This window comes from Leucoraja erinacea, chromosome 22, assembly GCF_028641065.1.
Source record: "Leucoraja erinacea ecotype New England chromosome 22, Leri_hhj_1, whole genome shotgun sequence".
In the NCBI taxonomy this organism is placed as follows: Eukaryota; Metazoa; Chordata; class Chondrichthyes; order Rajiformes; family Rajidae; genus Leucoraja; species Leucoraja erinaceus.
Genome location: NC_073398.1, coordinates 8,807,645 through 8,830,660, shown reverse-complemented (window position 1 = coordinate 8,830,660; position 23,016 = coordinate 8,807,645). Strand labels below are relative to the sequence as shown.

General features: G+C 44.3%; 1 protein-coding gene across 1 annotated transcript in view; it reads right to left on the bottom strand.

Annotated features, from left to right (window-relative positions):
* The window catches only part of LOC129707694 (serine/threonine-protein kinase 33-like), a 56,041-nt gene that overhangs the window by 20,425 nt on the left and 12,600 nt on the right, over positions 1-23,016 (bottom strand). Inside the window, exon 3 of the mRNA XM_055652894.1 lies at positions 476-589. Coding sequence (XP_055508869.1) covers positions 476-589 — 114 coding nt within the window. The remainder of the gene's footprint in view (positions 1-475; positions 590-23,016) is intronic.

Sequence of the window (23,016 nt, the reverse complement as noted above, 5' to 3'; positions counted from 1 at the left end):
TCTGTGGCAGAGAATTCCAGAGAATCACCATACTCTGTGCAAAAAATGTTTTTCTCATCTCGGTCCTAAAAGATTTCCCCTTTATCCTTAAACTGTGACCCCTTGTTCTGGGCTTCCCCAACATCGGGAACAATCTTCCTGCATCTAGCCTGTCCAACCCCTTTAGAATTTTGTAAGTTTCTATAAGATCCCCCCTCAATCTTCTAAATTCTAGCGAGTACAAGCCGAGTCTATCCAGTCTTTCTTCATATGAAAGTCCATACATCCCAGGAATCAGTCTGGTGAACCTTCTCTATACTCCCTCTATGGCAAGAATGTCTTTCCTCAGATTAGGAGACCAATATCCACCTCACATCCACCACCGGCCCGTGTTCATCATCTTTCCACTCCCATGGACAATATGCCCTGCACTGGCAGTGCTTTCGTCCGTCCTCAAACACATGCAAAATATATATTTTTATGGTAAGGACCCTACCTTTTCTTTGTTGAGTATTTTGATAGCCCGCTTGGTGTCTGTGGGGATGTGTGTGGCTTGGATGACGACACCAAAACTGCCTTTTCCCAGGTCCTGTTCAAACTGATAGAGTAGCTGAAAAATAATAGGTAGAGTGAAAAAGTTGGTTTCTAGTAAATCTTTCCCCTCTCACCGTAAACCTACGCCCTCTAGTTTATGATTCCCCTACTCTGGGAAAAAGACTGTGCACTCACCCTATCTATTGCCATCATGATCTGATACACCTTTATAAGATCACCCCTTAGCCTCATGTGCTGCAAGGGATAAAGTCCTTGGCGGCCCAACCTCTCCCTATAGCTCAGCCCCTCGAGTCCTGGCAATATCCTTATAAATCTTTCCCGCTGAATGACATCCTTCTTATTGCAGGGTGACTGACCAAACCACCACACAATTCCCCAATTGCAGCCTCACCAACGTCCTGTACAGAAATATACCCAACTGCAACGTGGCTGTATCTTCATTTTTAGGAGTGCACTGACTGGAGATGATGTCTTCGTCACCTTCGAGAGGAAATCGAGGAAGGCTGACTATGCCAGGTACATCTACATCCCATCATTTCAGAAAAAAAATTAGTTTTGCGTCTAGACAACTTCATTGATTATGTTCTATCCAGGCCTTTCACTATTTGGTAAGTTGCAAATGAGGTCCCTCCCAATATTGCAGGTTATTCTGAATTGGAATTTCAATCTCACCGAAAAGTCAAATAATGGCTTGTGTGGGAAAATGACCCGCACTCTCCCGTCTCCACCGGCCAGTGATGTGATGGACATGGGGGGGTCTGGAACAATCGCTGACAAGTCCCGCCCCCCGGCGACATCATGTCCGTTATTTGACTTTTCGGCAGAGCGGCATTCGGTCAGTTGGCTTGTAGGTGACGCAACCTTTCAGTTAGGTGGCGTTTCGGCAGAGCAGACATTCGGTGAGTTTGCTTTTAGGCGACACAGCCATTCGGTTAGTTGGCTATTAGGCGTCCCGCACTTTCGGTTATTTGGCGTTTCGGCTTTGTTTCCATTCGGCTATTTGGCTTCCACTTCCTCGCTTCAGCTTCTCGTCCTTCGACGACACATCCGGGTACCTTTTTGCACTATTATCGTGGTCATTAATTTATTTGTTTTATTGTATATTATCTATCTTTATTGTTTTAGCAGTCCTGTTATGCTGCAGCAAGTAAGAGTTTCAATGTTCTGTTGTCAGTACACATGACAATTAAACACCCTTGACTCTTTACTGAGAAGGCAGACAAGCTTTTAATTATCAATTGGTTGATAACTAACTGCTTGCCAAACCTCCTTAGTTACTCCAGCATTTTGTGTCTATCTCCTCAGCTCTGTTCTGTTCTAGTTTCTACAACAGAAATGAGAATGGCCAAATGTATACAGATCTCCCACGCACCGCAAAGGCTACCTCTGTGTAAGATTCTTGTCTGACAGTTTCCAGAAGATTAATCTTTAATTCCTGGAAGCTCAAGGGCAAGCAGTGAAACATCATTTTGCATTCAGTGACTGCATAATTCCAAGAGTATTGAATCATGAAATCGCTCTGTTTACTCAGGCTGTGTCAATCAATCTTTTATTTACTGCAGTGATCCAAGATGGCGTCCAAGCCAGGCGACTCTTTGTGTGCTGGTCATAGAGGTGGCACTGCAACCAGGCATTGCAATCATTCTGCATCCCTTTCCAGTGTGCAAGAAGCAAGTGGGGCATCAATGAAAGTCCACGCCGTTTATTCCGTTCCCTTTTACCCAATCAATTGATCGCCTCTTCCCCTTAGTATATTGTCACTTGCTTTTCGTTTAGTTCAAAATCAAGAATTCTAAAATCTGGTCGACAAGCTCTATCAGAATAGCCGATGGTGACATAAGGATCTGCAGATGCTGGTGAAGCCACGCACAAACTGGAGGAACAGCACCTCATGTTCTGCTTGGATAGCTGACAACCCAACGGAATGGACATTGTAAGTAATACTCTCTTTCCTGTGTCACCACCCTGACAGACATGGTGTTCTCCCACCATCCCACCTCTCCACCCCCTGTCCTCTTCCACCCATCTCCCTGTTACATATCTCTCTTCTCGCGCTATATATATATCTGACATAATTTTGTCTCCTTTACACCTCCAGCCATTGTCAGTTACTCCACCCATTTGCCAATCAAGCCACCCCCTCCCCCCCCACATACCCACCTATCACTTGCCAGATGTTGTCGCCTCTCTTTTCCAGCTTTCCGCCCCCTACTACAATCAGTCCGAAGAAGAATCCCAACCTGGAACGTCACCGGCCCATTTCCCTCCACAGATGCCGCCTGACCCACGGAGTTCCTCCAGCATTTTGGGTTTTGCTTCGAATAACCAATGCTTTCTATTTCATTATTTCCTCTCCCTGAGCAAGGGTGATTACATTGGCTAAACACAAAGTGCTGGAGGAACTCAGCGGGCCAGGAAGCATCTGTGGAGGGAATGGGCAGAAGTTGTTTCTTCAGGAGATTTCCCTCCGCAGATGCTGCCTGACCCACTGAGTTCCTCTAGCACTTTGTGTTCTGCTCAAGATTCCAGCACCAGCAGCAGTTCCTTGCGTTTCCCTGTGTCTTGGCTGTTCTCCTGTGCATCACATTTGTGGAGCATTGACTGATTGGGAGCAGTGCCTTTGCTTCCTCTGGCTCCTCTCAATGACCTCCAGAACCCAGCGACTCCTACGCCCACGTTGCCTTCGCTGATGTGTTCAGAATCAATATGTTTACAGTCAGCTCAGTGTTTAGTTTAGTTTAGAGATACAGCACGGAAACAGGCCCTTCGGCCCACGCCGACCAGCAATCCCCCCCATACACTAGTTCTATTCTACACAATTTACAGAAGCCAATTAACTAACAAACCTGCTCGTCTTTGGAAAATGGGAGGAAACAGGAGAACCTGGAGAAAATCCACGTGGCCACAGGGAGAACGTGCAAACTCTGCACAGGCAGCTCCTGTAGTCAGGGTCGAACCTGGGTTTCTGGCGTTGGAACCACCACCAGAGTTTGCACTGAGCCACTAGTTATTCTAGCACTGGGTTATTTTTAGTTTAGAGATACAGCGTGGAAACGGGCCCTTTGGCCCATCGCATCCTCGCCAACCAGCGATCCTGTGCACTAACTCAATCCTACACACACTAGGGACAATTTATAATTTTTAACAAGCCAATTAACTTACAAACCTGTACGTCATTGCAGTGTGGAAACCGGAGATCCTGGAGAAAACCCATGCAGGTCACAGGAAGAACGTACAAACTCTGTACAGACAGCACCCGTAATCAGGATTGAACCCGGGTCTCTGGCACTGTAAGGCAGTAGCTCCACTGATGTGGCACCGTGCCGCCCCCTTTGCTAATAATTTGCCAATTTATCCATCAGGCTCCTGCTTTGATCAATAGTGCTAAATATGGTACTCCAGCAGCATAAATCAGAGTGCAAACGGCCCCGTTGTATATTGTCAGCGACCTGTATCATACTTTGGCAATTATGCAAATATTGTGCAATGTTATTCCCAAATAATCCACTTACCCCAACTAGTCAGAAGCTTCATCCAACAGTGAGGGGCTGCCAAGGCTTTGAGAACCATTACTGTTTTAGTAGCCCTTCCTTTGAGAAGTTGGACAATAGGCTTTTTTTGGTAACTAAGCTGCAAGACTGTGAAATAATGTCACTCTCAGACTGAGCCATAGACTCATGCAGCATGAAAACATGCTCTCTGGCCAAACTCATCCATACCAACCAAGATGCTTCATCTAAGCTAGCCCCCACTTGCCTGCATTTGGCCCATATCCTTCTAAACTTTTCCTATCCTATAACCTGTCTAAGTATATTTTAAATGCTGTTCAACTACTAACTTGAATAAAACGATACTGGCCATGTCACAGATCAACAACAAATACAATGTTGCTGTTGCTTTGTTATCCTTCATCACCATTACTGTGGGACTTGCTCCAGTACTGAGGGTCTGATGAAATTTGCAGAACATCTACAGTATAAGGAAACGCAAGGAACCGCAGATACTGGTTTATAAAAAAAGACTGGAAATGCTGGAGTAGCTCAGCGGGTCAGGCAGCATCTCTGAAGAACATGGATAGGCGACGTTTCGGTTCAGGTAATATTTCACCTGAACTCTGATTAATGTACATCCCGACCCAAAATGCTGTTGTAGTGCCTGCCTCGACTATCTTGTTAGTTTATATTAGGTTAGAGATACAGCGTGGACGCAGGTGCTTCAGCCCACTGTCCCCGCCACCCAACGATCATCCATTCACACTAGTTCTATCCTCCACACTAGGAGACTTATGCAGAAGCTGTACAGAGTTTGTACATTCTCCCCGTGACCAACCACATGGGGATTATACAGGTGCGTCGGTTTCCTCCCACATTCCAAGGACGTATAGGTTTGGAGGTTAATGGGCTTCGTCAAATTATAAAAAATTCTCCCTAGTGTGTAGGATAGTGCTAGTGATCGGGGATCGCTTGTCGGTCCGGACTCGGTGGGATGAATGTCCTGTTTATGTCATGGGGTTCTTAGCTTAATTACCTGGGGCTTGGAATACAAGCAACCGAGGCAGTGGTGTACAACACACTTGGAGGTGTGCCGCCTGCCGTTTCAGTTGCCATGCTATAGTAAGAAAGTGATAGCACTGGAGGGAGTGCAGAGCAGATTTACCAGGCTGACACCTGGGCTGAAGCATTTCAACCATGAATAGAGTTGGAGTAGGTTGGAGTCAGGGGATATGGGGAGAAGGCAGGAACGGGGCACTGATTGGGGATGATCAGCCATGATCACATTGAATGGCGGTGCTGGCTCGAAGGGCTGAATGGCCTCCTCCTGCACCTATTGTCTATTGTCTATTGTTTATGCGCTGTATCTCTAAAGTCTAAAGTCTAAAGTAAAGTGTACAATTGGTCTTAACATCATGTTTAGCACAGACATTGTGAGCCAAAGGTCCTGTTCTTGGGCAGCACTGTTCTATGTTTTAATATATGAGCTAGAATGTGCAGCTCTCAATGCAGAGTGAACAGTTTGCAACGTGAATATACGTTGTGAAGTATGGTGCATATAACCAGTGGGCATACGCTCAGATGATCAGCCCAATCCATATATTGGATCAAAGGCTTTGGGCTTTCCCCCTCTAGAAATCAGGAAGCAGGGAAGCAATGAGTGTACTGTTCGGGGTCTGGAGTGGCACTAACACAGATAAGGTCAAATGTCTGAAGAAGGATCTCGACCCGAAACATCATCCATTCCTTCTCTCCAGAGATGCTGCCTGTCCCGCCGAGTTATTCCAACATTTTGAGTCTCTCTTCGGTTTTTTAAACCAGCATCTGCAGTTCCTTTATGACACATATGGTAAAATGCTTATGGAAACAGAAATCGCCCCGTTGTAGGAAGGATGTGGGGGCTTTGGAGAGGGTGCAGAGATGGTTTACCAGAATGATGCCTGGTTTAGAGGGGGATTAGCTATAGGGAGTTGGACAGATTTTGGAATACATAAAATGCTGGAGTAACTCAGCAGGACAGGCTTGGATTGTTTTCTCTGCGTCGCTGAAAGTTGATTTGAGTCCTGATGGAAGTATATAACATCGTGAGAAGAATTGATAGATTAGACAGTTAGAACATTTTTTCCCAGGATGGAAATCTCAAATACCAGAAGGTATACCTTTAAAGTGAGTGGAACTTTAAAGGCAAGTTGGTTTACACAGAGAGTGATGGGTGCCTGGGAACACTCTGCCTGGGGTGGTGGTGGAGGCAGATACAATAGTAGCATTTAAGAGGCTTTTGGATGGGCACATGGATATGCAGGGGGTGGAGGCATGTGGATTAAGTGCGGGCAAGTAAGAGTTCTAAGCAGTTCTTGGCATCAGAGACTGTGGACCGAAGGGCCTGTTCCTGTGCAGCACTGTTCTATGTACTTGGTTATACCCACAATAACTTGCTCTATAGTGCATATGTTACAGACAACCCTTAGTACTGCCAATATGCATGCTTTCAGTTGGTAAGTTGCCAAAAATTCCCCGCACAGACTTGGCTGCAGCGTGGCCCCTGACTCTACCAACCTGGAAGCTGTTAGGTTACATTCACTTACATTTACTTGGATACTCTTAAACATAATGGTCAGTTTCTATTCTCATTAATTGGCAGGTTTTGCAAAGGGATTAACAAACCTGTTAATATTCTGCTTTTAATCCCGAGCTCAGAGAGTTATGGTTACGTTATCGATCACTTTAAAAAAACAACTTATCTGTGCCGCTTTGCAGAATAGTTTTAGAAATCCTTCCTTGTCTTGTGTTTTAATAAAGGTAATTAAAAGGCAATCACTGTAACCACGGTAACGGATGTGGCCATTTTGTTTGCAACAAACTGTTGTCACATCAGCAGTGGCACTAACTGGCAATTAAGATTTTTGGCATATTTTACCAACCATAATTCAAATTCAAATCAATTAATTGCAGGTTTTATTGGCTATGTATCGTCAAAAGTTGCAAAGACGAACACACATTTATCTAACATACATTTCACTCTGAAATAGACTGGAAACAAGTGAAGGAAGGAACAAGTGAACTTAACACAAAGTGTCTCGACACAAAACGTTACCTATTCCTTATCTCCAGACCCGTTGAGTTACTCCGGCGTTTTGTGTCCATCTGCGGTGTAATTCCTTCTTACATACAACAGATATCCAGATGAAGTTATGCAATTAATTGTTTATCACCAAAGATGATCAAATATTGGGACATAAGGACCTGCAGATGCTGGTTTGCAAAAAAGGGACACAAAGTACTTGAGTAACTCAGCGGATCAGACAGCATCGCTGGAGGACATGGTTGGGTGACATTATTGGTCAAGCCATCAGTCTGAAAAAGGGTCCTAACCCAAAACATTATTTATCTATGTTCTCCAGAGATGCAACCTGACCTGCTGATTTATGTCATAGAGTCATACAGCATGGAAACAGGCCTTTCAGCCCATACTTATCCATGGCGATCAAAATGCCCCAGATGCACTAATCCCACCTACCCGTGTTTGGCCCATATCCCTTTAAACATATCTTATTCATGTATCTATCCAACTGTCTTTTAAATGTTATTATAGTAACTGGAGTAGAGTTACTCCAGCACTTTGTGTCCTTTTTTGTAAACCAGCGTCTGCAGTTCATCGTGTCTCCATTTTACTGCTCCGCTGTGAAATCTCCTCATGGTATGCCTGGAGTAACTCAATGGGTCAGGCAACATCACTAGAGAACATAGGTGCCGTTTCTGGTCGGGACCCTTCTTCAGACCAGTATCTGCAGTTCCTCCTTTGTACATTCTGGCCCCTCCACTCTGAAATCTTGCACCAGCTTCAGAATAAAAGGACGTACCTTTAGAAAGGAGATGAGGAGAATTTCTTTAGTCGGAGGGTGGCGAATCTGTGGAATGATTCGCCACAGACGGCTGTGGAGGCCAAGTCAATGCATATTGTTAAAGCAGAGATTGACAGATTCTTGGTGTCAGGGTTATGGGGAGAAGGCAGAGGATTGGGGTTGAGAGGGAAAAATAGATCACCCTTGATTGAATGGGGGAGTAGACTTGATGGGCTAATTCTGCTCCTATAACTTATCTTAACTTCAAGTTATCTGCCACCGAACTTTTAATGGAAAACACAGAGTTCTGCCGTAATACAGTGGGTCAGGCAGCATCTGGGAGGGAATGGTTAGACAACATTTTGAGTCGGGATCATTCTTTAGAACTTTTAATGTAATTAGGTACACAAAAAACAATATTTGTTTATAAAATATCCTCAGGGCCTGAAAACACCGGGTTGGCTGAGGAGGCCAGATATAGGCCCCGACCTCGGGTGGACTATGAGGGGGAGAACTGGATATTTTTAGTGCCTTCCCTCACAGTGAATTCTGCTGTGGGGGGACGTTTCATGTTGATTTCTGCAGTGTATTGTTCTGTGTCTTTTTTCTCTTTTTCTCTTTTTTGTTTTGTATGGATTTATTGACATTTGATCTGTTCAATTAATTTAATCAATCTCTGTAAAGCACTTTGGTTCAAATACTGGTTTTGTTGAAAAGTGCTATATAAATATTCATTATTATTATTATTATTTATAACTATTGTTCCCACACTCACCTCTGAATGGCTTTAACTAACAACTTCCTCTAATCATTGCACTATTTTTCCCCCATAATATTAATTTATTGTATTTTTGATTATTTTATTTTATCTATCTGTATTATGTTTACAGGCCTGTTAAGCTGCAGCAAGTAAGAATTTCAGTATTCTGCTGTTGGTACATTTGACAATGAAACACCTTTGATTGTTGACACTTGTAGGGGTGATTTGTTTGGGTAGCATGCATAACAGAGTTTTTCCACTAATACAGCAAAACTAAGAAAAACCAATGTCAATACTTCCATTATCTTGTGCACCACGAACATTCTACACTCAGGATGCAGCTGGAATAGCTGTCTGTGTGGAGTTTGCACGTTCTCGCTGTGACCGCATGGGTTCCAGGCAACCTGCACTCTCTCCGTGTAAAATAAGTTGTTCCCCACATCTCCTTTAAACTTTGTCCCTCTCTCCTTCAAGCTCTGCCCTCTAGACTTTGACATTTCCACCCTGGGATAAAGAGGTCTATTCTATCTATGGCTCTCCTAATGTTATATCCTTCTATCAGGTCTCCCTGCAACCTCTGAAGTAGTGTCCCAACCCAAAACGTCACCTATCCATATTCTCCCAGCGCTGCTGGTCTGACCCACTGAGTTACTCCAGGACGTTGTGTCTTTTTGTTCCAAGTTTGTCCATCCTTGTCGCTAATGCCCTCTAATCCAGGCAGCGTTCTGGTAAACCTCCTCTACACCCTCTTCAAAGCCTCCACATCCTGTTTGTAACTTTGTGACAATCTCCACCAGTTTACAAAAACAGTTCTCCTGAGTACTGTGTGGTTTTGAAGCAAGTCGGGCAAATTTTATTTACCATGGACCCTAAAACCGTAAGAAACAGGAGCAGAATTAGGCCATTTGGCCCATCGCGTTTCCTCTGCCATTCGATCATGGTGGATCTATTTTTCCCTCTCAACCCCATTCTACTGCCTTCTCGCCGTAGCCTGTAACACCCTTATGCCCCTGTCCCACTTAGGAAACCTGAACGGAAACCTCTGGAGACTTTGCGCCCCACCCAAGGTTTCCCTGTTTCCGTGCGGTTCCCAGAGGTTTTTGTCAGTCTTCCTACCTGCTTCCACTACCTGCAACCTCCGGCAATCACTTGCAACCTCCGGGAACCGCACGGAAACCTTGGCTGGGGCGCAAAGTCTCCAGAGGTTTCCGTTCAGGTTTCCTAAGTGGGACAGGGGCACTTCTAATCAAGAACCTATCAATCTTCACTTTAAAAGTACAATGATGGCCTCCACGGCCTTCTGTGGTAGATTCACAATTAATAAAGAAATTCCTCCTCATCTCCATTCTTAGGAATGGACTTCTATTTTTCTACTCTCTACCATCTATTTTTCCACTTTTTCCTCTTTCTATTGTTTTCTTTTTCTTGTCCTGCTTACTTCCTTCTTATAACATAAAACTAGAGGTTGTACATAGAATGGATTACGGTATTACATAGTTGGCACCTAAAATTAGGTTCCACTGTACTGTTTTGTGCTGTATTAACTTCTAATAAAATAAACAAAAAAAACAAAAACAAAAACAAAAACAAAAAAGAATGGACTTCTAAATCATATAATAAGTCATAATAATATCACTAAGTAATAATATCTAAATCATAATAAATTTCTTGATTAGTACAGGTGTCAGGAGTTATGTGGAAGGCAGGAGAATGGAGTTGAGAAGGAAAGAAAGATCAGCCATGATGGAATGACGGGGCAAACTTGATGGGCCGAATGGCTTAATTCTGCTCCTGTGCTTTGTTAACTTATAAATCACCGGTTTAAAATTATGAATCTCGAGGTTTCCCAAGGAATGCTTTATATTCAGTGGGCCTGATCTGTTAAAGGGATTGTTTAAAGTTCATTATGGAGCATTAACAAGCTGTCTCTCGGTAGAAAGAAATGGAGAAACAGCAACAAAAGGTTTCTGATCTTCAAGGTCACAACTTCTTTTTCCCCAAGTAAGAATTAAAATGTTGCAGGTAGCATGATAAAGATCCTCTCCGCCATAGAATATATCATGGGAGCAAAGGCACATAACTTGTATGTCATTTCTTTTAAACCGTAAATCTGTGGCTATTCGACTGACTAGATAGTAACATGGATTTATGCTTTTGGCATCTTGCCTTGGATGTGCACAGTCCTGGTTTGAATCTGAACTAGTGATTATATAAAATGTTAATTCACGTCTTAGGCTTTGCTTAGCTTTCTTTTAATAGAGGTGATACAGAGGCGCGGTGGGCACAGCCGCTGCCTCACAGCGCCAGAGACCCGGGTTCAATCCTGACCTCGGGTGTTGTCTGTGTGTGGAGATTGTGCGTTCTCCCTGTGACCGTGTGGGTTTCATTCCGGGTTTTCCTCCCACATCTCAAAGACGTGCGGGTTTGTAGGTTAATTGGCCCTCTGTAAATTGCCCCTAGTGTACAGGGAGTGGATGAGAAAGTGGGATAACACAGAAGGAGTGTGAAGGGGTGATCGATGGCTGGCGTGGACTCTGTGGGCCGAAGGGCCAGACTGTATCCCTAAACAAAAGTGAACTAAACCCACAGCTTAATTCAAATATGTGTTGGTTTTGACCCCCATGGCAATCATTTAGAGTCATAGAGTGATACAGCATGGAAACAGGCCCTTCAGCCAACATGTCCCAGTTATACTAGTCCCACCTGCCTGCATTTGACCCACATCCCTCCAAACCTGTCTTATCCATGTACCTGTCTAACCTTTTCTTAAACGTTGGGATAGTCCCAGCCTCAACGACCTCCTCTGGCAGCTTGTTCCATTCGCCCACTGCCCTTTGTGTGAAAAAGTCACCCCTCAGATGCCTATTCCATTTTTTCCCCTTCACCTAAAATCCATGTCCTCTGGTCCTCGATTCCCCCACTCTGGACTAGAGACTGTGCATCTACCTGATCTATTCCTCTCATGATATTTGGCATGGTTTGATTTTCATGGGCACTCCGCTATTCAACAGATTGATATGGTGGGATTACATTGGAGATAATGTGAATGTGGGAGGATGATGTGTTCACCTATTCCCTGCCACACTTTATCTGGCCTCTCCCTTCTTCTAGCTTTCTCCCCCCCCACCCCCCTTACAATCGGTCTAAAAAAGGGTCTCAATCCAAAACATCACGTTCCCATGTTCTCCAGATGTGCTGCCTGACCCACTGAGTCACTCCAGCACTGTGTCCTTTTTGGCTGAAGGATCTTGCTTTCCCCATGTGATGGCTGAACCAGCTGATGACTGAGGTGAGGGATTTATAGCCACGCCGCAAGATTTAAGGCGCAAATTCCTTTCAGGGTCACCGGCCGGGCCGCAGGTTGACCAGGTAATCTCAAACACAACAAGACCGAGCCCGCCACATTCCGGCACCCGTCTGCCACGCCTCTGGGCCGTTGCTAGCTGATAACATCGAAGACCATGAACAGTCTCCCGGAGCTGCTGCTGCCAAATACGTGAGACTTTACACAGAGCCATCAGCTGAGCAGAGTCGCCGTGACTCTGGAGCTAAAAGAAAGGCTTCCATTTAACTATTCCAGATCGCTTAACATTTAAAACCCCACTGCTCTCTGATGTGAGCCATCTGGGCGCGATGCGTCACGGACTTCAAACAAATTATCCCGACTTTTCTATTAGCCTCGTTCTTTGGAATCGGAAAATAATGACCTATTCTTGCATACCGTCTGCTAATAAGTTGCTTCAAGCAGCTAATCATATACTTCCAGGGATTTGATCCCAAATATGACTGATGTCAGATTTGATATCAAGGGCTTGGTTGACACAGTCTAGAAGTAATTTAACATTCTAAACAATAAAACTAAGCATCTTAATCGTATTAGACTGACATGAATCTCAGTTTACTGTTAAACAACAGTTAGTCAGCCGAGAACAATATATTCTATTAATTAGTAACTATTAACTTGTGGCATGCAAAGTTCCGTGTATAGAGCCTTGCTCAAATACTTTGTGTTCGGTTTAAGTTTATTATTGTTGCGTGTACTGAGGTACAGTGATAAGCTTTGTTTTGCATGCTTTCCAATCAGATCAGATAATACTATACATAAATACAATCAGGTCAAACTCAAGGCAAGAGACAAAGCGCAGAATATAGTTCTCAGCATTATAGTGCATCAGTTCCAGAGACAAAGTCCTATGTCTGCAATGGGGTAGAGGTGAATCGGACAGTACCTTAGCTTATGGAAGGACCGTTCAGAAGCCTGATAACAGAGGGGAAGAAACTGTTCCTGAGTCTGGTGGTGAGCACTGTCAAGCTTTTGTACTTTCTTCGTGTCGCCTTTAGTAAATCGGCATCTGCAGTTCCTTGTTTTCCCACACTGACTTTTCTGTTCTGGGCTTCCTCCATTTCCAAAGTGAAAGCCACACGCAAACTGGAGGAACAGCACCTCATATTCCGCTTGGGTAACTTACAACACAATGGTAGGAAGACTGAAACCCCAAACGTTAGGTTATGTCTAACTCTCCCCACTCGTGCCCTCCCCTTTCTCCACACCCCCCGTTCTCCCCTTCTCCTCTCTCCCCCTTTTTTTTCCATCTCTGGCCTTTGTCCAACCATTTGGCTATCAAAACCCTTCCCTGTGTTTCTCCTGTTACCTCCCATGCATTGTCCTGCTCCTCCTCTCTTCCAACTTTCTTCCACCCCCCCCCCCCCCCCCCCCCCCCACCACCTCCCCCTTCCCACCAACCCTACAATCGGTCTGACAAAAGGCCTTATCTGTGTTCTCCAGAGATTCTGCCTGACCCGCTGAGTTTCTCCAGCTCTTTGTGGCCTTTTGTGTGAACTAGCATCTGCAGTTCCTTGTGTTTACCAGTACAGTTCGCCTGGCTTAAAAATAAATGATAGACCCAACATGCTGGAGTAGCTCAGCCGGCCAGGCAGCATCATTGGAAAAAAGGAAAAGGTGACGTTTTGGGTCAGAAAAGAGTTGTAGACTCTTCAAAAAAGGGTTGTAGATCCTCACTCTCTGCGTTACCTGTGTGCTCTCAAATCTCCTCCACCTTATTCTTGATTAGTGCGGGTGTCATAGAAACATAGAAACATAGAAAATAGGTGCAGGAGTAGGCCATTCGGCCCTTCGAGCCTGCACCGCCATTCAATATGATCATGGCTGATCATCCAACTCAGTATCCTGTACCTGCCTTCTCTCCATACCCCCTGACCCCTTTAGCCACAAGAGCCACATCTAACTCCCTCTTAAATATAGCCAATGAACTGGCCTCAACTACCTTCTGTGGCAGAGAGTCCAGAGATTCACCACTCTCTGTGAGATTCACCACTCTCCCTCCCTATAACATCTGTGTCAGAGGTTATAGGGAGAAGGCAGGAGAATGGGGTTAGGAGGATGATTTTGAATCAGCCATGATTGAATGGCGGAGTAGACTTGATGGGGTGAATGGCCTAATTCCTCCCCTATCACTTATGACTTTATCATCTTATGATCACCTGAGCCAGCGTGTCAGCATGTTGCAATTCCACTACATGTTCCTCTTTGCAATCCACACTATAGATGAGTACATTTCTCCGCCGGGACCTGAGATCATTGAATCATCTCTGCAGACTCCATAGATTCAGTTTAAATCTGTTAACCTATATTGACAAAAGAGGTGTCTAATAGAATTCACTCACCGAGCACAGCAGAGCCCAATTTACAGTGGAAGATATTGACTTTCTTCATGGAAATTAATAAGCCTAATAAGGGAGTTAGCAACTACCAAGGCAGACATTTAATTGAATCCTCTGGGTAAGACCTTGGGTACTGCAGAGGAAAGTGAGCTCTGGTGTAGACAGTTCTGACGGTTTCGAAGGATCGCTGATAAAAACCGGAGCACTAAAAGGAATAAGCACTGAAGGTTAAAGATGGTAATAATTCATATCATTCCTGCCCTGCCTCAGTGCCCATCCCACAGCATGCCTTAGACAAAGGAGGATTATATTGGTTCTTTAGAGCAGGCAGGTGCTGAAAATCGATGCTGAAATCGGGGACTGAGACCTCATTAAAGCTACTTTTTTAATTTGAATGGCCAGCAGCATTCCGATTAAATTTCGCCAAGTGATGGATTCTATGTTAAGAAGTTAACAGTTGAAGGTTTAACTTGGAACCATCATGTTCCTCGGAAAGAACTGCAGATGCTGGTTTAAATCGAAGGTGGACACAAAATGCTGGAGTAACTCAATGGGACAGGCAGCATCTCAGTGTCCCGCTGAGTTACACCAGCTTTTTTGAGTCTACTTTCTTCACCGTGGCTGTCACACTAAGGGCTGGTGCCACCCCGCTCACAGTATTTCTTCAGCGGAGTTGGCTTTGGATAAGACCTTGTCAGCTTTTTCTTTCTCATTCTTGGTTCGGCTAACAAGGCCATCAAAGAGCGATCAGCTCGCAGGGATGTAGAGGCAGGGAGCAACCACTGAGCCTTTGAGGTGGCTCCATCAAATGAATAAGCATAGAGTCGTGCAGCACAGGACAAGGTTTAAGATGAGGGGGGGAGTGGAGGGGCGAAGATTTAATAGGACTCTGAACCTTTCCACACAAAGGGTGGTGGGTATATGGAATTAGATGCCAGAAGAAATAGTTAAGGCAGGTACTATCTCAACGTTTAAGAAACATTTGGACAGGTACATGGATAGGACAGGTTTAGAGGGATATGGGCCAAATGTAGGCAGGTGGGACGACTGTAGATGGAACATGTTGGCTGCTGTGGGTAAGTTGGGCTGAAGGGCCTGTTTCCACACTGTAAGGATCTATGACTATGACTTTGCCCTTCGGCCCACTGTGTCCATGCTAACCTGTCTCAGCCACACTATTCCCATATCCCTAAATTAGTTTAGTTTTAGAGATCCAGCATGGACGTGATGGGCCGAAGATATTCATCGGCATTTACTGTTTTGATTTACATCTCATGGTGTCAGTTTTTACTTTTAGTTCTTTCTCTCTTGTTTGCTGTCCTTCCGGACTTCATCCTTTACGGATAGAAAAGGTTTAGAGGGATAAGGGGCAAATGTGGGCAGATGGGATTGGGACCTAGATGGGGCATCTTGGTCGGCACAAACAAGTTGGGCTGAAGGGCCTGTTTCTATGCTGTATGGTTCTACGGCCATGACCGTGACTTTCGTGTTTGGTTTTAATGTTTTTGTGTGTCATTCCTGTCACTGTATGTCACGTTGTCATTGCGGGCGGAGCACCAAGGCAAATTCCTTGTATGTGAATACTTGGCCAATAAACTTATTCATTCATTTTATCAACTGCTTACTCCATGTTGCAAGCTCCTGTTGGAACCATACAATGGGCAGCAAAGTATCTCCTTGCCAGAAGATGTTTCCATATGCGGGATGAGGTTGGGAATGTTGGAATGGTGGCGTTGATACAATAAAGATCTCAAGCTTGTTCATTCCCTCTGACCCAAAGATCCGGTGAAGTATTTTGCCTGTAATGCTCGCCCCATTAATTGTTTCCCCGGATGTTGCCTGGGTTACGATTGTTCCCAGCATTTAGTGTTTTTTTACACACCATCCGTATTCCATCCGCCTATGCACCTTTAGGGGTTGGCATTTTACTAATACTGTAACTCACTAAACTGGACATTATATTGGAGACACAAACAAAATTGCAGATGGGGACAGAAGACGGAAAAACCAGAGAGGGAAAGGTCTTTGATTATGTTGATTGCTTTCTCCGAGGCAGCGTGAAGTCAACAACCTCACCCTCAATGTGAGCAAGACAAAGGAGAGTGTGATTGACTTCAGGAAGGGAAGCAGTACACACATCCCAGTCTACACTGATTGCACTGAGGAAGAGACGGTCAAAAGCTTCAGGTTCTTAGGAATAAATATCGCTGGCAATTTTGTCCAGGACCAGCCACATCGAGCTATGGGTAAGAAAGCACGCAGTACTGCTATTCTCTTATAAGGCTTGGGAAATTCGACGTCCCCAATAGTTCTCACCAGCTTCTGCAGATGCACTGTAGAAAGCATTTTATCGGGATGCATCACTGCATGGGTTGAAAATAGACCCATCCAAGACAGCAAGACATTGGAGAGAATAGTGGACGTAGCCCAGAACATAATGTTTAGTTATTCGTTGTTGAATATGCAACAATGAATAACCATTGACACCAATCTACACTTCACGTTGCTTCGACAAGGCCACCAATAGAATCAGGGGCAAATCTCATCCCCGGTCACTCCCTCTTCTCCCCTCTCCCATCAGGCAAGAGGTACAGAATATTGAAAATGCACACTTCCAGTTTAAGGGACGGAATCTTCCTAACTGTTATCAGGCAACCGAACCGTCCTCTCACCGACCAGAGTGCAGTTCTAATCTACCATCCATCTCATTGAAGACTTTTGAACTATCCTTCATCAGGCTTCATCGATCTTTACCTTGAACTAAATGTTACACCCTTTATTCTTTAGCTGTACACTGTGGAAGACTTCATTGTAATCATGTATAGTCTTTTAGCTGACTGGATAGCACGCAACAAAAAAGCTTTGCACTGTACCTCGGTACACGTGACAATAATAAACTAAACTAAACTTAACTGGAATATCGAGGGAGTCAGTGGGCGAGGAGTCTGGTCTGTGTGATGGACTGGGCGAAATCCAAAATTCTCTGAAATTGCAGAGAGTTGCGGATGTAGCCCAGTATGTTAGTCCAAACAAGGGTCTCGACCCGAAACGTCACCCATTCCTTCCCTCCAGCGATGCTGCCCGTCCCGCTGAGTTACTCCAGCACATTGTGTCTATTTTCGGCGTGAATGATGTGGCTTCTGACAACAAACAAAAATATGTGACGAGGATGTTTTGAAAAGCAGCAGGGCCAGGTTTGAAGGCAAAGGGAAAATCAAAGAAGAAATCAAAAGAAAGAAAACAATTTGGCCTGGACCAGCCACATGGAAGCCATGGGTATGAAAGCACGCAATGCTGCTATTGTCTTATAATGCCTGGGAATGAAAGGAATCGGTGGATAGTGAAAGGGAACTAGGACAACTTGTAAGCCTTGAACTGGTAGAGGCTTTAAAAACAAACAAACCGGATTAATATTACATGAAGAAAACATCAAATAATTGTGCATTCAAACTGTGGCCGATTTTTTTAAACATTTAGTATGTTATCCTATATTGTACCAGGATTTACCAACGTGATATTTCCACCATTCATTTTTATGCGTGTTACATTTCTTGGCTTTTACATGCTAAATAACAAGCTTTAGACTGCCCTATAACTGGTTACACGCACAAACACATCACACAAACAGCCGTCAATTGAAGTGGTATTTTATTTTATTTTCTCTCATTCTTTACAGATGCCTGATTTAATTTAATATGTTGCTTAATCCCTGCGTGTTCAATAATATTCCATTTTGACTGTAAGCATGTGAGGAATTAAAATAGCTTGTCGATTTTTTTCAGAATTCTGAAGCATCATTCATGAAAAGTAATTGCTACAAGTCAATATTAATTCACTGCAGAGCTGTTATAAAAGAACTGATTTAGTTTGCTATGCTCTTTAAGAATTTTCATTTAATGGCGCGTTATATTATAAGCTGGAGTTCTGGGGAAGTGTAATCTTGTTTTCCCTGATAACATGAGATAAATAAACTAACTGCAAAGAGGAACTAATTCTTAGCCACCATTTTGGTAATATGGTTCAATTAGTATATTTAGAAGCTGGTCGAGCCGCTGCCTCACAGCGCCAGAGATCTGGGTTCAATCCTGACCTCGGGTGCTGTCTGTGTGGAGTTTGCACGTTCTTCTGTAACCGCGTGGGTTTCCTCCCTGTGCTCCGGTTTCCTCCCACATCCCAAAGACGTGCAGCTTTGTAGGTTAATTGGCCCTCTGTAAATTGCCCCTGGTGTGTCGGGAGTGGATGAGAAAGTGGGATAACATAGCACTAGTGTGAACGGGCGATCGATGGTCGGCATGGGCTCGGTGGGCCGAAAGGCCTACATCATCCATACGTTTAATTAGTCATTCAAAACTAGAGGGCATAGCTTTAAGGTGAGAGTGACAATGTTTAAAGGAAATGTGTGAGAAGAGATCTCAGGGGCTACATTTTAACTCAGACAATGGTCCGTATCTAGAATGAGCTGCCAGAGGCAGCAGGTGAAGCAGATACAATTATGGCCTTTAAAAGACATTTAGACAGATATATGGTACACAAAAATGCTGGAGAAACTCAGCGGGTGCAGCAGCATCTATGGAGCGAAGGAGATAGGCAACGTTTCGGGCCGAAACCCAAGGGTTTCGGCCCGAAACGTTGCCTATATCCTTCGTTAAACCAAATCCATATATCTGCCTAAGCGTTTCGGGCCGAAACCCTTGGGTTTCGGCCCGAAACGTTGCCTATCTCCTTCGCTCCATAGATGCTGCTGCACCCGCTGAGTTTCTCCAGCACGTTTGTGTACCTTCGATTTTCCAGCATCTGCAGTTCCTTCTTAGGCAGATATATGGATTTGGTTTATAGGGATATGGGCTAAATGCAGGCAAATGGGACTAGCCCAGTATGCCAACGTGGTTGGCATGTACAAGGGAGGCCGTGGCCATTCGGCTCAATGAGTTTATATTGTGTAACTACTGCTTAATATAAACTACCGTAATGGACTTGTTGAGGTCCATTACATTAAATTTAGACTTGAAAATTGATTGAAATTAAACATATGAATGACCAATGCAACACAGGGCAGCACAGTGACACAGTGGTAGAGCTGCTCCCTTACTGCGCCAGAGACCCTGGTTCAATCCTGATCGTGGCTGCTGTCTGTGTGGAGTTTGCACGTTCTCCGACAATGGAATGGGTTTTCTCTGGGTGCTCCGGATTGCTCCCACACCCCAAAGACGCGCGGGTTTGTAGGTTAATTGACCCTTCTGTAACTTGCTCCATGGCGTGGATGAGAAAGTGGGATGACGAGTGGCGAGCGGGTGATCGATGGTCGGTGTGGACTCGGTGGGTCGTGGGGCTTGGTTCCATGTTGTATCGCTAAACTATCGGTTTGACAAGAACCATCTGACATGTGTGGGAAGGAACTGCAGATGATGGTTTACACCGAAGATAGACACGAAATGCTGGAGTAACCCAGCGGGACCGGCAGCATCTCTGGAGAAGGTCTGAAGAAGGGTCTCGGCCCAAAATGTCACCCATTCCTTCTCTCCAGCGATGCTGCCTGTCCCGCTGAGTTACTCCAGCATTTTGTGTCTACCATCTAAGACATGGCTTACCAAAGGTTTTAGGTAACAGAGAGGTATTTCAACACAACTTTATTTCAATAACTTTAAGAAACTAAAAATGCTTAATAAACTGATCAGAATTATTCCTGGTAGTTTTCAGACTGACAGCAAGCCATAATATTAGATTTCACCTTGAGAGCTTTTAACCTTGCCTCACAAGTTGGCCTCTTTAAACTGCATTTCAACAAAAACTGCATGGTCTCATGGTTTAAGTAAGTAAAATAGCTTAGTTAGCCACATAGCCACTCTCTCTGCATTAAACATCTCCACACACAGTCTATCTCCCTAGAAATGATGTTGCACTGTGCTTAATTAAAAAACCAGGGCAAAATAAAGTCTCTGAATCACAAATCCCACGTCGAGAAGTTTGGCCAGGCTGATCTGCCAATCTTCCATTTCCAAAGCTGGTTATCTAATTGAATGACAGAACAGCCTAGAGGGGCTGAATGGCTTTCTTCCCTTCCGCTGTCTCCATATTATTCCCTCCAAGGCTCCAGGCTTTGAAGACGCGACAACGCTCAGAGGGTATCTCTCCACAGTCTATTGTAATACAGGCACACGGTCTTCTAACGAGCTGGTTAATGAAGCTCTTAGCTTCAAAAGAATGTGAATTAACAAGGTGCCCTCAAGGTACACGTCCTTTGTGCAGGCTTTTTGTTGAGTCAAGGTGTGCAGGAAGCAGCTGGGTATGACACCTCTTGGGTAGATAGTACTAAATGTGTCTTACATCATTCAAACAAACTTCCCTGCTAACAGCACCAGAAACAACAGCGGGCAAAGCATGGTACACTGGCTGAAAGCTCAAACAGTTAATCAGTCTCAGGGGAAACTCAGACATTTGGGTACCTCTGTGAAAGTAAACTCTAATTTTATTTCCACTGGCTGGAAGCACCCAAAGGTTTAATTCTAATTAACACACAGCAATCTCGTATTCGGATGATTTACTCGTTCTCAAAGAGATCTACCTCAACATAATAGAGCACTTATTAGAATCTAGTCCCCAGCCACTAATTCCATTTTACTGCCACTTGCCACTGTAAACATCCTTACTGCATCTAATGCAGACATTAACAATTAAAATATATAGCCACGCTAGTGCATTACATTCTTCACCAAGGAGTTTGCCCTTAATGATCAGCGTCAAAGAGTGTTTTATTGGCCCAAAACAGAAATGTATACTTATGCAAATGGAGACACCGGGAACTGCAGATGTTGGAATCTTGAGCAAAACACAAAGTGCTGGAGGAACTCTGAAGACGGATTCTGACCTGAAACGTCACCTGCCCATTCCTTCCACAGATGCGGCCTGACCCGCTGAGTTTTTCATTTAAACATACAGCATGGAAACAGGCCCTTCAGCCCGCCAAGTCCACTCAGAACATCGATCACCCGTTCACACAAGTTCTGTGTTATCCCACTTTCTCATCCACTTCCTACCCACCAGGGGCGATTTTCAGAGGACAATTAACCTACAAAACCCCCACGTCTTTGGGATGTGGGAGGAAAATGGAGGAAACCCACAGGGAGAGCGTGCAAACTCCACACAGACAGCACTCGAGGTCAGTATCGAACCCGGGTCTCTGGTGCTGTGAGGCAGCGGCTCTACCAGTCCTCCTCCAGTACGTGGCCTGTTTTGATCTTGTCAAGCGTTTAGATAATAGTTCTTCATTAATTTTTAACTTTTGTTATGAACGTCATAACTGGACAATGAAAGCAAGCACCTCATCGGAGTGATCCATAAAGCTACTGGGGAGCCAATTGATAATTGATCAGCAAATCACAATTTTGCAAGCTTTCTCCAGTGGAAAACTGGCTATGGAAATGATTTGGAAAGGCAACCGTTTACTTTATGTTGGAGTATTGAAGTGCGATTATAATTGTACAGTTTACATCATATCAACATTTTACAGGGTGGCACTGTGGTGCAACTGGTTTTCACCGGGTGCTCTGGTTTCCTCCCACATCTCATAGATGCACAGGTTTGCAGGTTTAATTGTCTTCTGTAAATTGCCCCTAGTGTTTAGGACAGAACTAGTGTGAACGAGTGATCGATGGTCGCTGGGCCGAAGGGCCTGTTTCCATGCAGTATCTATCGATCAATCTTTAAATCATAAAGGTGGCTAATAATAAAGGTCATTGCATAAGATGGAAGGTCAATGCATTACATAAGGTCAACAGATGTGCAATACAAATAGCAGATACATATGGGAGTGTACGCTGAATGGTAGCTTTTTAATTTCATCTCGGGAAGCTGAGGTTAAAGTTCTTAATGGAATTAAAATATTTTGAATCCTGTCTCAATAAACTGAGTATCTTAAATTGATGCCTTTGAACAAGGAACATTGTGAAGTAATTTTTAATATACAGAGACAGTACAAGGTAAAAACAGAAGACACAAAGTGCTTGAGTAACTCAGCGGGTCAGGCAGCAACTCTGGAGAACATGGATAGGTGTTGTTTCAGGTTGAGACCCTTCTTCAGACTGAGACTGAAGAAGGGTCCTGACCCATAGGGTCCCGAGCCGACTACAATCAGTCTGAAGAAGGGTCCTGACCTGAATATCACCTATCCATGTTTTCCAGAGGTGCTGCCTAACCAGCTGAGTCACTTTGTGTATTTTCTTTGTAAGCCAGCATCTGCAGTTCCTTGTGTCACCATTTTCATTCAATTATTTGGAGGCACAAGAAGTGCAGATGCTGGACTCTTGATCAACATACAAAGTACTGGAGTAACTCAGCGGGTCAGGCAGCATCTCTGGAGAACATGGATTTGTGACATATCGGGTCGTGGCCCTTCAACCCAAAACGTCATCTATCCATGTTATCCAGAGATGCTGCCTGACACACTGAGTTACTACAGCACTCTTTTTGTAAATCAGCATCTGCAGTTCCTTGTGCCACCTCTTCAAGATGTTCTGTAATTTTTTCATTATTAATAACTTCCTTTGATCAAAAAGGAGTTTGTGCATTCACCCCGTGACCTGTGTGGGTTTTCTCCGAGATCTTCAGTTTCCTCCCACACTCCAAAGACGTACAGGTTAGTCAGTTAATTGGCTTGGTATATGTGTAAATTGTCCCTAGTGTGTGTAGGTTGGTATTAAAATGTGGGGAT